The 14654-nt window shown below is 28.9% G+C and overlaps 1 protein-coding gene across 9 annotated transcripts in view; it reads left to right on the top strand.

Annotated features, from left to right (window-relative positions):
• LOC105846184 (protein FAM184A) overlaps window positions 1-877 on the top strand; it is a 69753-nt gene extending 68876 nt beyond the window's left edge. For 8 of the 9 annotated variants that reach the window (XR_010637686.1, XR_010637678.1, XR_010637680.1 and 5 more), the window contains one exon: window positions 532-877. Coding sequence is in view for 2 of the 9 variants with exons in the window: in XM_065793716.1 (XP_065649788.1) it covers window positions 532-561 (30 nt within the window). In the remaining 7 variants the exon portion in view is untranslated. The remainder of the gene's footprint in view (window positions 1-531) is intronic. The other variant, XR_010637685.1, reaches the window with a different exon arrangement.
• Window positions 878-14654: the final 13777 nt, after the last annotated feature.

The following is a 14654-nucleotide window of genomic DNA, read 5'->3' on the forward strand; positions in this document are numbered from 1 at the left end:
TGATGATGATTCAGCGAAAAGAGCTTTTGGCATAAAAAACTACTTATAAATTCATTTATGTTTTTTGCTTTTCTTTGTTTTGCTGAGATTTTGTCGTCTTGGTTAAATGAAAAAAATCATACTTTATAAGAGGAGACCAGGTCTTTATTCGAATTACCTTGGGCTTGGCTTGTATTACTGTAACTTGAAGCATGGTAAACACGCATTGATCGACGAAATTTGGTTGAGGCAAAATATAGTAACAATTATTAGTTATATAACAATTATAATTATATAACAATTTTTTTAATAATTATTTTGGAGCTATACCTTGCGCTCTTGCTATACTCTGCTGCACATTTTCTTATTAGTCAGTACATCGCATATCTATTAATGTATCTATTGAATTATCTATATAAATATTACATTTGTATTTAAGTAAATAACAGTAAATTTAAATTAGTTACTTTTATTAGGTTATATAAATTTAAAAATTTTTAGTTTTTGTTTTATCAACTACCAAATTTTAAAAACAGCTTTCACTTTTTGCAGATTACGTCAAAAACAATTTTCAAGAATTAGCAATACCCTGGTGATGCATGTTTAATTTATTTTTTATTTTTGAAACTATGTGTTTACAAAAAATAAATTATTATTTTTACATAAATTTGTTTATATAAGTTTTTTAATGTTGTAAAGCTTTTATAAATAAACATTTATTGTTTTTGTGGTTGTTACTATTAATGGTTTTGCTAAAATTTTAACTTTGAAAGTTTAGTAGGAGTAAATGTTGTTACATAGCTTTGTATGTATTTTCTTTATTTAAACATTTTGGAAAAAACTTAATAAAAGCTGTACACAAAATATAATAATTTCTTTTAGCGTCCATAATTAAAAATATATATATACGAGTTATTTTTACGAATGGGTTTTACGCTATTCTTTACCAAAGTTTTTACAAAATTAAAACAGACACCGTCAACGAAGTTTTAGTAAAATAATAAAAGTAAAGTTTACATTGAAATTTACGACTAAAACTTTTTAGTGATATTGAAACAGATTTTGGCAATTGTCTAGGTCGGTGCGTGGCCTTGATTTTCAATAGTGATATTCTTATTCCGATGTCCCATCTTTCTTACTAATGGTAGGTGCCATTTCTTCATTACTGCAATCTCCTGATATTAAATTGGCATGGTCTTCTACAAATTAAGGCCACCCAACTACTTTAATATGTTTGATATTAAATTAGCTACTCGGTCTTGATCAAACTCTCTTTGTCATGCATATAGATCTAATATATGATTAACCTTGGCAACAGTTTTGTTATTGTTCTCTCAAAAAAAATCCACGACTTTAATTTAAAAAATGCTCTGAACGCAAATTGTTTTGCACGACTATTAAAACTAAGCGTCTGTAGACTGGATTATTTTTTACGTTTGATTCAGTCTAGATTATAATATACAATTATATACTCAAGGTATTTGACTTAACTGGTCAAAAAGTGAATGTTGTAATGTGTTAATATGTTTAAATATAAGTTATATTTTTTATGCATGGAAGAATATTTGTATTTTTACACATTCTTCGTATTATTATGATAAAAAGGCTTTTAAAAAAAAAAAGGTGCTTGATAAACCACGATGTGATATTTGCATTAATATCTTTCTAGATAGAGATTTTAAAGTTAATATTTATATCTTGAGATATTGTATTATTTCTTGCAAAATTTAACATTTTTGATTCTTAACTAAATATGGACCTAACACTTTTTTTTTTTTTATAAATAAAAAGCTAAATATGAGTTTATCTATGATGTTTCTAATTATCAAAAAATTGGACTTAAACATACTAGACTTTATCTAGTTTAAATGTAAATGTGATTCACTTGACATTTTAAAAAATTTTATAGTTTACAAAATATAGTTTGTAAAACAATATTTATTACTAGGTGTAAATAGTTTATATAATAAATAGTTTAAAAAAGTGTTAATAAATATCTTAACTTGCAACATGTAATTGTAATTTCATCAAATATTTTATGAATAGACGTTTCTCTAATTCGATTGCGCAACTATTTTCTTAACATTAAAACGAGGCCAATAAGGACAAAAATGTAAACAAATAGCTACAAATCGCTTAAACAATTCGTCTTAGTTACTAGTTTTTCTGTTTATCTATTTAAAAAAAAAAAAACTTTAAATTTTTGATAAAACAATTTACAGAAGACAATAAAAAAGTGTCTTAAACTAGGAAGTAAAATTTAAATAAAAAAAGCCTAAGCCATGTTAATAACAAGAGTAGTTGGTCAGTCGATAGTTAGTCAATCATGTTTCACCTATAACCAGATATGTAAAATATGAAGGATATGTAAACAATTCTTTGGGTAACTTTTCTTCAGAATGATGTTCAGGATGATAATACTTCATACTTTCACGTTCATTTCTAGGATTAATCGCTTTCAGCGATTTCATCGCTTAACTTAGTCGTGAAATCTGGCTATTTTGCATGGAGATTTTCAAGGTAATTTTTCTTGTGTTGTCTTAAATGAACACAAGCTTTAAGCTTCATTTCTTTTTTTTAAGATTTTTTACTAAGGCCTAAAGTGAAACTCCCGCACTTTAGCGTGTTTCATTATTTCAAAATTATCAGCTCCTTCTTTACGTCTATATAACATTTTGTTACACCAAGCTTTGTGAGCATCGAGTTTTTTCTCTTGGTTCGGACCGATATCAGTTATTTTGATATTGTTATTATAAAATAAATTTCTATACAATGATATACAGTAATACTTCCCTCTTCCACTTTTTTTCAATATTAGTCTGATAATGCTAGAGTTAAAATAAGACATTTTTATTTAGTACGAATATAGTTTGTTTACAATTTTGTTATTGGCCTCTTTTTGAAGCTGAGAAATCAGTTGCGCAATCGAATTAGAGAAATGTCTATTAATATAAATTTTTACTTGGTTACATATTAACTTATTGTTAACTTACTATTAAATTGGTTAACATATTTTTTTAACATTTTATTATTTAGCAATAAGATATTTTAGTTTTATTATTAAAAGAGTACCAGGAATGAGTAGACTTGGTACTACTGTTTATAAAAAGTATAAAGCGACTATAAAAAGAGAAAAGAAATTTTAGTAATGCACTTCAAGTATATTTAGTATATTTAAAACAGACTTTTTGTTTATACTATCATATTAGTAATGAACTGACTTTTTGTTTATATTATCATATTAGTAATAAACTGTAAATAGAATTTTCTATTTTTACAGATTTAATTGTTTTCTAATAATAATTGAGATTTTTCATATATGCGTTGGTTTATATCTTAATAAACGGTGTTTCTCTTATATATATCCATTTACATTCATTTAAATGTTGCATGTTCAAAACTAAAGCATTTGAAATTTGTTTTAACAAGTGAATTTCAAAACAGGTACCACAGATGAATGGCTTGCAAAATTATTACTGCAAGAATTATGACTTGCAAAGCCGCTTATTTGAATGGTTATTTATAAAAAGTTTTTTAGTGGCTTTATATCAAAAAGAATTATTTGGTTATGATGATACTGATAGATTCATTTCTGAAATCCTTTTGCATTTTGATTATATCTCGATTTCAGAGATTGTTTTTATTTATAATGTTTAATATATATTTTTAAAAATGGGTTTTATTTATATCATTTCAAGATATCTTCATATAACCTTCATAAAAAAGATAACATATATAAAATTAAGGTGTTTTTTTTATTATTTCTATTAATTTTGATAAATATTACCTGTTATAAAAATACCAATAATAATATGACACCTCTTTTAATGTAACGCTTTTTATTTATTTTAAATAAAAGGTTTATATGGTAGGTTCTATCGTTTAAAGGTTATTCTATTCGTTAAGACAATGCTCAAGGTTAGCTATTTAGTTCACAACATAATATCTAAAACTAGGCCATTTAACAAGCTATGCACAGGGATTATCCTTTTTTGGATATTTCCGGAATTCCGGATTTTTTTTTCAAATTTTTGTTTTTCCGGATATCCAAAACAATTTGTATACATACAAGTTTAGGTATAGTTTTTTGTAATATATTTGTTTTTAAGCTTTTTCATATGACTCTTAGAAAAATAAAATCAAAATTAGGAGGAATATAAGGGAAAATATTTTCCAGATATTTTACCCAAACAAATTTCCGGATTTTTTAAATATGACCTGGATGATCTATATATGCAAAATGCAGTGTGTGTAGATTTATTTATTAGAAATTACAAACTGAATGAAAATAGAACATGTTAAGTTGGTAGAATAGTAGTAAAAATGTTAAGTTGGTAGGACAGTAGTAATTTTTTATTTTTTAGGTATTGGCAGGCTGTACTTGGCTTATCTTCCTGCAACAAGGTTATAAAAAACATTTAACTCTACAAGCCGATTTGAAATAATTTTAATAGCAGCACATTTTAAGAAGAATTCGTCTTTTATATTTACTAATTAGATTATTTACATTTCATAATTTCTTTAAATTTTTTTTGAAATTCGTTCAATGCTGGTTTTTTACAACTTTTAACCTTAAAAAATTGTTTCATTTGTTCTGTTTTATTTTTTTAATAATTAATTTTTTATTCAGGAACAGTGTCTCTAGGAGGTGCGGGTCACACCGGGTGACACCATCATGACCTGACACAGAGGGGTGACACCAAAATTAAAAAAATGCGAATTTGACAGAACTGCTTAAGCTCGTATTAATTTATTTTTGCGTTTGATCTAACGAATAGTTTTCAGGTTTTAATTTTTCGGTATTTATAAATAACCCTGCTATTTCTTCATTTAACACAAAAATCTTTCGTCTTCTATTCAAGATCAAATGTTTGTACTTTGTATTGTTTTTTTGGATTCTTTCACAAAAATTGAAGACACTAAAGTGTTTTTGTTGATTTTTTTATTAGCTATGATATTTTCCGATTTTATTATCTTGGGTTTGTTTTTTATAAAACTACTTAATTTTGATGTTTAATTTTTGAGCTTTTAAAATTAATACCAAAGTTGAGAAAAACATGAAGGCAGAAAATATTGATCTCCTCAAAGCCAATAACTGGTCAACAATTGATGTTTTGAAGTCTATACCTGAATGGACTTCTTTGAGTCTCTCCCAATTCTCTCACTAAGCCTACAACTGTTTCTTACAATTTGTGTCTGTGGTTTTGTGTGAGAAAAGCATTTCAAAACTAAAACTTATAAAGAAATATTTGCAATTAACCTATATATAGGAACACACGGAAAAGTTCTATAGTGATTATTGAAAGTCAAGAGAGGTGACACCAAGAGTTTACCGCACTGAGTGATACCAACCCTAGCGACGCCACTGTTCAGGAACTTAATTATAAAAGAAGTGTTCCATTTTTGTAATATTTTTTCTGCTAATATAAATTTGTTATTATGTTATCAACGTGAGAGTATCTCATGATATAATAAAAAATGGTAGAATGAGACATATAGACCTGCTATGACCCATATGCTTGTTTTCTTTTAAATTAAATATAATACAAGTTTAACACAAAATGTCTACACCGATAGAAACCACTCGCAGAAAATTTTCGATATTAATTGGTCTATTAAAATTTTTTAATTTTTTTCATATGGTTTTTACTTACTGCGACAGCTAGTTTTAAAAATCAAACCCATTCTCCACCAAACTTTGCTAGGCTAAAAATTGAAAAAGATGAATGAATAATATTTCATTGAATAATATGACATTGACAGAAATTAGCATTTTTAATGAACTTTCGAATATTCAGGCTCAAATTTTATATTGCTTAAATCTGGAAATGCTTTGCAAGAGTGGTTTCAATATTTAAAGATGGTGATATTTCTACATTATCTATAAACCTATTTTAAAAAACGTGTTTTTCGAAAATTCGAGGACAAATAATACATCATAGACTTTACAACTGCTATATAAGTCACAACATTCTTAATAATAATCAGGATAAGTTTAGAAAAGCTCACTTGATTGAAAACGCAGTAGTTAAACTAGTCAAAGAAGTTTACAATCGATTTGAAAGTAATCAATATACTCTTGAGAATTTTATCGTCCTCTCAAAGGTTTTTGATAGAGTAGACCTTTTCAAACTTAAAAATTAAGTAGTAAAAAATAATAATTTCAGAAAGTTTTGTTCCTACCTGAACAATCGTAGGGTAGACCGGGAGAATGACGACACACGAGGCAAATCCGACACCCTGCTCTGTAGTTGTATTTTATGAGTAAGCGCTGTTGTATAGTGCTGCTACCCGGCGGACAACACTAAAACTAACGCTCAGTAAGTTTTATACGAGTACGCTTTCTGCTTGTTTTGCTATAAATAAATAACTAGTTTTTGAAGTTTTCCATGTTAAAACTGACTCCTGGATGAACTGAGGTAAGATTCTAATTGTTAGTATTACTAAAAAACCACTTAGTTAGCTAGAAAATACATATTAAAACCAATATTTTGGCATAGCCGTTTTAGGATTTGGAGCTAGCAGTAGTTTGTAGGGTTAAGTTTCCGCCATCTTATTCCACCGGGGCAACGCCGACACACCACCACGAGGCAATGCCGATAGGTCTCGGTATTGCCCCATTATTTATAAAATATTTAAGGTAGTCCTATACTAGAAAAAATTATTTTTTCAAAAATTGCAAATTCTGAAATTTCAAACATTCTACATTCCGAATATATACAAATAATTATAATAAATTAAAAAAAATTATAATAAAATAAATTAAAAATAATTATAGTAAAATAAAAAAAAAGCTATTTTAGAGTTTTTCGCCATTATACACTAGATTTATGACACTATTAGAAACATTAGAGCCAGTAACTGTTTCTTGTTTGCTTAACTTAAGAAAGTAATGATTTGCAAGAACAATTTGCTTGACGACGGGATTGATTGATTTTCAAAGGAGTTTGTGGTGAATATGGAAAAAAAATGAACTCTGGTATCGTTGTGTCTATTGTGGAAAATGGGCGCATGCAGATTGTAGCGGTTATGATTCCCCTGAAACTATATTTGTGACTTTTGCCCTACTCATTAATCTTCGATTTGAAAAAGGTTTTTTTGTATCTCAAAGAGTTAACCTGTCTTACTTTGTTATTATCAATTATATACTACGTTTATTTACTCTATGTAACAATAAAGCATGTTTGGTAAAATAATTGTCTTATTAATTTCTAATGTCGGTATTACCCCAAAGTGGTGTCGCAATTACCCCGGTGGCTGGGGAAATACCGACACTGTGCTTAAATTACGAAAAACATTCATGTAACATTTGTAATGTAAATAATTTTAAAACGTTACATATTAATTTGATGCAGAAAATTAGGACAAATCTTTAGGTACTTTCACCAAAATCGTAACTAACCTAGAAAAAACTATAAAAATCAAATTGTATTAAGGTGTTGGTATTCCCCCGGTCTACCCTATACATTTTGTATCTTATGACAAAATTTGAACCCATTTAGAAAACATTGTTTGCAGTGTTTCCCTTAACTGTTTATTATTTATTTAAACAATGTTTACTTGTCGTCTAGTAAGCATCAATCTTTATCACTATGAATAGGGCAGTTGACAACCTGGATTAACAATTTAAAGGTGAAGAGCTCTTTTTAAATACAACTGAAACATTTTTAAAATCTTTTAAACCAGACAGCTCGCTCTTAAACTTTAAAAAACCGTCTGTAAAAAAACATTGTCAAGAGTGTATAAGTTTTATACAAAACTAGAGGCATTCTTAATAAACGTAATGCAGTTTTATTACTCGTTAATTCATTGCCATTAATAACTATGCAAACATTGCTTGGGATAGCAATAATAAGACTTAACGTAAACCTCTCTATCGGCAACAGAATCGTGTAGCACAATTAAAAAGTTTTAAGGATCGTTTTGCTCACGCCAGGCCTCTTTTATATGAAATGCAAGCTCTCAGTATATATGAGATAAATGTTTTTATTATTCATGTATAAAGGTAAAACCCACTTACACCTGTTTCTTTTTGTAACTTGTACTTACAAAGAAATATATTTATTTTAAGTAATGATATCACAAGTCAACAAAGAATTTTTATCAGAGTTGATTTTGGGTTGCCTGGATACATTTTTAACGCTGGTTTCAAAACTAATCAGATTTATTTTGAAGCACGTATAGTTTTTATTAAAAATGAATTATATTATGGTACGGCTTTTTATTTTATTTGTTGACGTTATGAATGGGTAATAATATTAACACAATATTTCAACTAGTCTTTATATATACCAGCTTAACTGGATTTTCTGGATAGTTTTTAGTTTGAACTTGATATGAAGTTCTAAGTTGATGTGAAGTACTAATGATGTGAATTACTAATATAATATAAGAAAAAGCTGAAACATATATCTCATTTCTTTCTTATAATAATAATTGTAGTATTATTTACAGCTTTTATGATAAAAGCATACATACAAACACACAATTTTAGCTTGGTTGTCACCTGATGACCAAGATAAACCATGTGCGCTGCATTAAATCTGCACTGCTTGTCCAAACGGATTACGCAATTAGATGAACAAAAAAAAATCTTCAATGCCGTTTGCCATATCCATGAGAGTGTTATTTTTGTAGTGTCATTGTGACAGGGTTTTCTGCAAAGAATAAAAATGTTATTGCTTATCCAATAATGAATTAAGCACGTAGGCCGGTGAAACATTGTGAAGAAATGCCCATTCCAATTCCTCCAGACGATGGAATAGATTTCCTCAAAGATGAAGTGGATAGTAATGAAGGTGCAACTGGTGGCGTTCCCGGACCGTCTGCAGATCCTGATTACATTGGAAGATAGAAATTTTGAGCCAAAACTGCTAACTCAAGTTCTAAAGAGAAAGCTTCTTGCCTCGAAACTTTACGAGAGCAAATTACTTTACAAAAATGCTCGCATCAGTTACTACCAAAAGCAGAATGTTAATTTGGCAACGTACTCTACAGTAGATTGCCCTATTTGTTATTGCCATAATACACATTATCTATTCGCAGAATTATCTTGGACATATGCGGCATTTGACTGGCTTTTCTTTATTGGTTCATCGAGGAAAAGCCTTAAAGTAGTACTTTTGCATAATGGAAATGTGAAGCAATCCATCCCTGTTACCCATTCTCTGCATCTAAAAGAGACATGGCAATATGGATTTACTACTTAATACAATTGAACACAACAATTATCAATGCCACATATGCAGAGATCTTAAAGTTATAGATATTTTAATGGGTATGCAAGTAGGATTTATAAAATATTGTTGTATTATTTACCTGTGAGACCATCGTGCCACATCAAAACACTACAGCAAAAGTGAATCGGCACTAAGATCTACAATGTCCCAGGAACAGGCAGTGTCCAGTATGTCGCTTTAGTTGATTCGCTTTAGAGATCCTAGGATGAAAAATCATCCTAGGATCTCTCCAAACTAGACTTTGTTTAAACAAGATTTTTTTTAATGATGTAATATTTAAAAGGTGCTTCATAAAGTCCTAACGATCTTATCACAGAACACTGCGGAAAAGCATTTATCTAGTGAATTACCAAAAGAACTCTTAAGAAGACCCTCGCAAGTTTAGATGGTAATGCAGGAAATGTATTTTCAAAGACGTTTGACAATTTATTTTTTTATAAGCATCAATGAGTTTCGCAACTCCATCCTTTTTTTGCGTGGGACTTGTTATTTTCCAAAAAGTTTAAACACTCTATTTTCATATAATTACGTACATTTTTATAAAACTAAAAATGTAAGTAATTTTAAAGCTATACGTTCTAGAATAAAACTGTAACCAGATTCGAATTCAGTATCAAATATACATTTAGAAAAGCTTTTTTTTGTTTGTGATGAGTTTTGCTTGAGTTAATTAACCTGTGTAATTTAATTCGACAAATGGAAAGTGTGTGTGGGGGGGAGGGGGGGGGAGGGGGGTGAGGGGATTAAAAATATTTTGCAAATTTGATAAAACTAGTTTTAATTTTCAGTTAATATTAAAAGAAAACCTAAACTAAAGTTTAACGTCATATCAAATTATTTTAAACTCACGCAGACTAAAATTAAAAGAATATATTATAATCTAAAAAGAATATAACGTTTTCTAAAATAAGAAAATCTGGTGTCTCTATTTTTTCTATTTATAAAGTATTTTGTTATAGCTTTTACTTCTATTTTTGCGGTTTTCAATTTATAAAATAGAAAAAGTAGAAGGTGGTTTGATCGCTATTGAGTCTAGATTGATCGACTATATGACTTCATCATTCTTATATGAGAGAAAAATTGCTCGGCTGTGCAGGTTGTTAATAGTACTGCCATTAAATAAACATTAAACATGTTTAATTTTCTTTTTACATGTAATTTTATGCTTCCTTAATGGAATGTTTCAGTTTTTAATTTATTATAAACTACATTATTTTTATAGAAAACTTTTATAATATCTAAAGCTTTTATGCCCGTATCACCACTTGCAATATGGACAATAATAACTTTTCTAAAGTCATTAATAATTCCATTGAACTTTTTGGAAACCGTTGATTTAACTGATTTTCTATAACATCTAGTACCTTGTAATACTGGGCTCGGTAATACTCCATCATGTTCCATTTGTGATTGTTCAGAGTATTATTATCAAAGGAGTTAAACGTCGGCGAGGCAAGCAAGCATGATGAGAATCGCAACTAAATTTATTAACTCCTTCATTAACACAAGATTCAAAAAATAATTTAAAACGTGTTTCTGACCACGTAGAAGTTATATGAACTTTTAATAATATTATTAATGAAGCAACTGTTTGAGCATCAACTTCACAGGTTGCATATGTTGAGAGACTTGCTCTACAGTTTCAAACACATCATAAACCAGGTGAAGTCCAAAATTTAATGGTAACAACTTGTCAATTAAACCTTCTGTTTAGCTTTGTTAGGATCATTTGATTTAAAAATTACTTGAACCTCTGAAACAATTTGAAAATTCGTCACTTTTTTTTTTTTAATTTTTTATTTAGGTTCCCCTAAGAAGTTCTTACGGTCTTATCAAAGACCACCGCGGATGAGCATTTAATAGGAAGTTCACGCCTACTTCCTAACCGATGTTGCAAAACATGCCCAGATATGAGATTTGAACCAGGGATCTTTTGTTTCTGAGGCAAGTGCGCTACCACCGCGCCACGGCTGCTTAATTAACGAGTTGGACAAGGAGCACTTTAATTGATTTGCTTGTCATTCTCTTCAAGTATATCACATTGTAACTTTTTAAACCTTACCAGTGTCTTTGTAGCTAATTAAATGAAATTATACAGCTGACACAACTCCTCTCCCTCGTTCATACATCTAACTTGTTTATAATATACATCTAACTTGTTTACAAACATCATAAAGAACAAGGTTGAGCCGATGTGCGTAACAATGTATAAAAATCACTTCATTGAAATCATCTTTAAATAGTTTGGAAATACCACTTAGATGTCCTGACATTAAAGCGGTACTATTGTAACTTTGCCCACGCGCCATTTTCTTGTCTAGTCCACATCTTATTAAAATACCACATATTGCATAAAAAAGCAACTCACTGTCGGTAGCATCAACTGCATAGAGACCAAGAAAATCTTCGTATACTATAGAATTTTTAAAAACTGACTGAATACAAATTGACAGTTGGTCAATACCGAAAATGTCTCAAGTTTCATCGCATATTATAGAAAAAGAAATTCTTGATTTAATAGTCTTAAGTACATTTCTTAGCACAAAGTTTGCCATTAGTTCTATCATCTTGTTAACAATATCGTGAGACATTTACTAACTATTTGAAAGCCAGCTCAATAGAGGTACATGATTAAATTGTTTGTAATATATTTTTTCAGTTGCTTCAATATGGGCAGAATTTATTTCTGATTTTAGGTATTCCACTCGCAGCATTAATAAGCACGAAAAGATTTTTCATCATCATTTCTTTTTTGAATAATTTCTTCCACTGATATATATATATACATATATTGTTATGGCGTAGGGGGCGGGGTGCAATACCAAAGCCCTCACTGTTCTGCTACCTTAACCTCGCACAATATATGGCAAGAAGCAAGCTTTTATTGTTTCCGTAAGTCTCATCAATGCAGTCAAAGATCTTTATAAAATTCATCATGATACGAAACTTTATTTTAGTTCAATTAAAAATTTGAAGAAATTGGCTTCATTCTTGGAACCAGCAGTTTCTTTAGTGAGTCGAGATGACTAAGCAATCAATCAAGATGACAAAATGCCAATCGGTCTTCCAACAGCTACTTTACAATTTTCCTTGACCATACATATGGGGTTTAAAGTAAGATTACCTGACTATGAATCTGCTGTTGCTTCTCCTAAAATATCTACCGTGTTGATAAAGATGGATTTGACTAGAGAAAGACCAGATGAAAACCCTTGTTTCAAAAAATAATAAAAGTTGTTATAATTGGGGATTCCAGATTGGTGTAGCGCATCCTAAATGTAACCTCACTAACAATAGAAAAATAGTTTAAACAGATTTTTATTAAAACAACAAAATGAATGTTTAACAAATTTGCCAAATAATGTGACAAAAAAAAAGCATTTTTTTTTATACTTTTTTTAGAGCTAATACTTGAGGAGTATATAAATTATTTTTTTGTTAATAACATAGCAACGTACTTATTATTATAATTTTTTATTTTTTATGACAAATATTTATAAAATAATATACATAAAAATGGAAATAATTACAAATGAAGATTTAGTTAACAAAAGAAAAAAAAAGAAAAAAAAGAAAGAATGTAGAAATTCAAAGAGGACTTTTTCCAGCCGGCATTTGGTCCTAAAAGGACCGATTGGCACTTTTGCCTTGTCATCTCGACTCACTAAACCAACTTCTGCTGGTCCCAAGAATGAAGCCAATTACTTCAAATTTTTAATTGAGCTAAAATAAAGTTTTATATAAATATGAATTTTATGAAGATATTTGTCTGTATTGATAAGTGTTACAAAAATCTATTGTGTTAGGATTGACGTCCTACTATGTTAGGATCAAATGCCGGCTGGGTTAGTCACCGAGAACCACTAACTATAAAACGCATTGAATGCTTTTTGATAAAATATACTTGGATTTAAATTAAAAAAAGTTAAATAAAAATAAAATAAAGATTAACTTCATAACTGTTAACAAATTAAACATGTTAAATAAATTCTCGTTGATAAATAAAAAAATAAAAATAAATAATAAAGAAAGTAGGGTTTTCAAAAATTTAAAAGCATATTAGTATACTTTCACTTTAATTTTTTCAATAAGTTTTTTTTTTTCAGTAAAACTGTTTTTAAATCAAAATCAAAATAACATTCTTGATAAAAATCATTTGTAGTGTTCAAAATTATATATTTTTCCATAAAAATGCGAAACGAAATAAAAAACTTTAGTCGAAAATAGTTATCGAATTAAATTATCATTTTTGAAACAGGTGATATGTGGGTTTTACATTTATACATAAAACAAAGAATAATAAAAACAGCTCATATATACTGAGAGCTTGCATTTCATATAAAAGAGGCGTGAGCAAAACGATCCTTAACATTTTTTAATTGTGCTACACGATTCTGTTGCCGATAGAGAGGTTTACGTTAAGTTTTATCATTGCTATCCCAAGCGATGTTTGCATAGTTAATAATAGCAATGAATTAACGAGTAATAAAACTGTATTACGTTTATTAGGAATGCCTCTACTTTTGTATAAAACGTATATACTCTTGACAGTTTTTTTTACAGACGGTTTTTTAAATTTTAAGAGCGAGCTGTCTGGTTTAAAAGATTTTAAAAAGGTTTCAGTTACATTTAAAAAGAGCTCATCACCTTTAAATCGTTAATCCAGGTTGTCAAAGATTGATGTTTTCTAGACGACAATAAAATTCTCAAAAGTATATTGGTTACTTGCAAATTCATTGCAAACTTCTTTGACTAGTTTAACTACTGCGTTTTCAATTAAGTGAGCTTTTCTAAACCTATCCTGATTATTATTAAGAATGTTGTGACTTATATAGTAGTTGTAAAGTCTATGATGTATTATTTGTCCTCGAATTTTCGAAAAACAGGTGTTTTAAAATAGGTTTGTAGATAGATAATGTAGATATATTACCATCTTTAAATATTGAAACCACTCTTGCAAAGCATTTCCAGATTTCTAAAATCTTTCATGTTGTAATAACCTAAGGATTGATGGCTTAACTGAGCTGCCCATGGAATCTTGGAATGACTGTGCAAAGTAAGTTAAAGATCTATTTAGAAACAAACTGGGAATCTCTGAAGACGTGATAATTGAAAGAGCTCACCGCATTGGTAAAATAAATGAAGATAAATCTCCAAGAACTAAAATTATTAAACTACTAGACTTTCAAAATAAAAATAAAATCTTAACGCTTTCAAAAAAACTCAAAGGAACCGGAATATTTATTAATGAAGACTACGCGAACGAAACGATGGAATTAAGAAAAAAGCTTTGGGAAGATGTTAAAAGATTTCGAAAGGAAGGTAAATTTGCTTTTATCAAATACGATAAAACATTTGTCAGAGATTTTCGTGAATAATTTTAATTTTAACAAAGTACTTAATCGAGATTTGTGAAATAGTTATGTTCATTTTTCA

The sequence above is a fragment of the Hydra vulgaris genome, chromosome 03 (assembly GCF_038396675.1).
Source record: "Hydra vulgaris chromosome 03, alternate assembly HydraT2T_AEP".
Classification (NCBI taxonomy): domain Eukaryota; kingdom Metazoa; phylum Cnidaria; class Hydrozoa; order Anthoathecata; family Hydridae; genus Hydra; species Hydra vulgaris.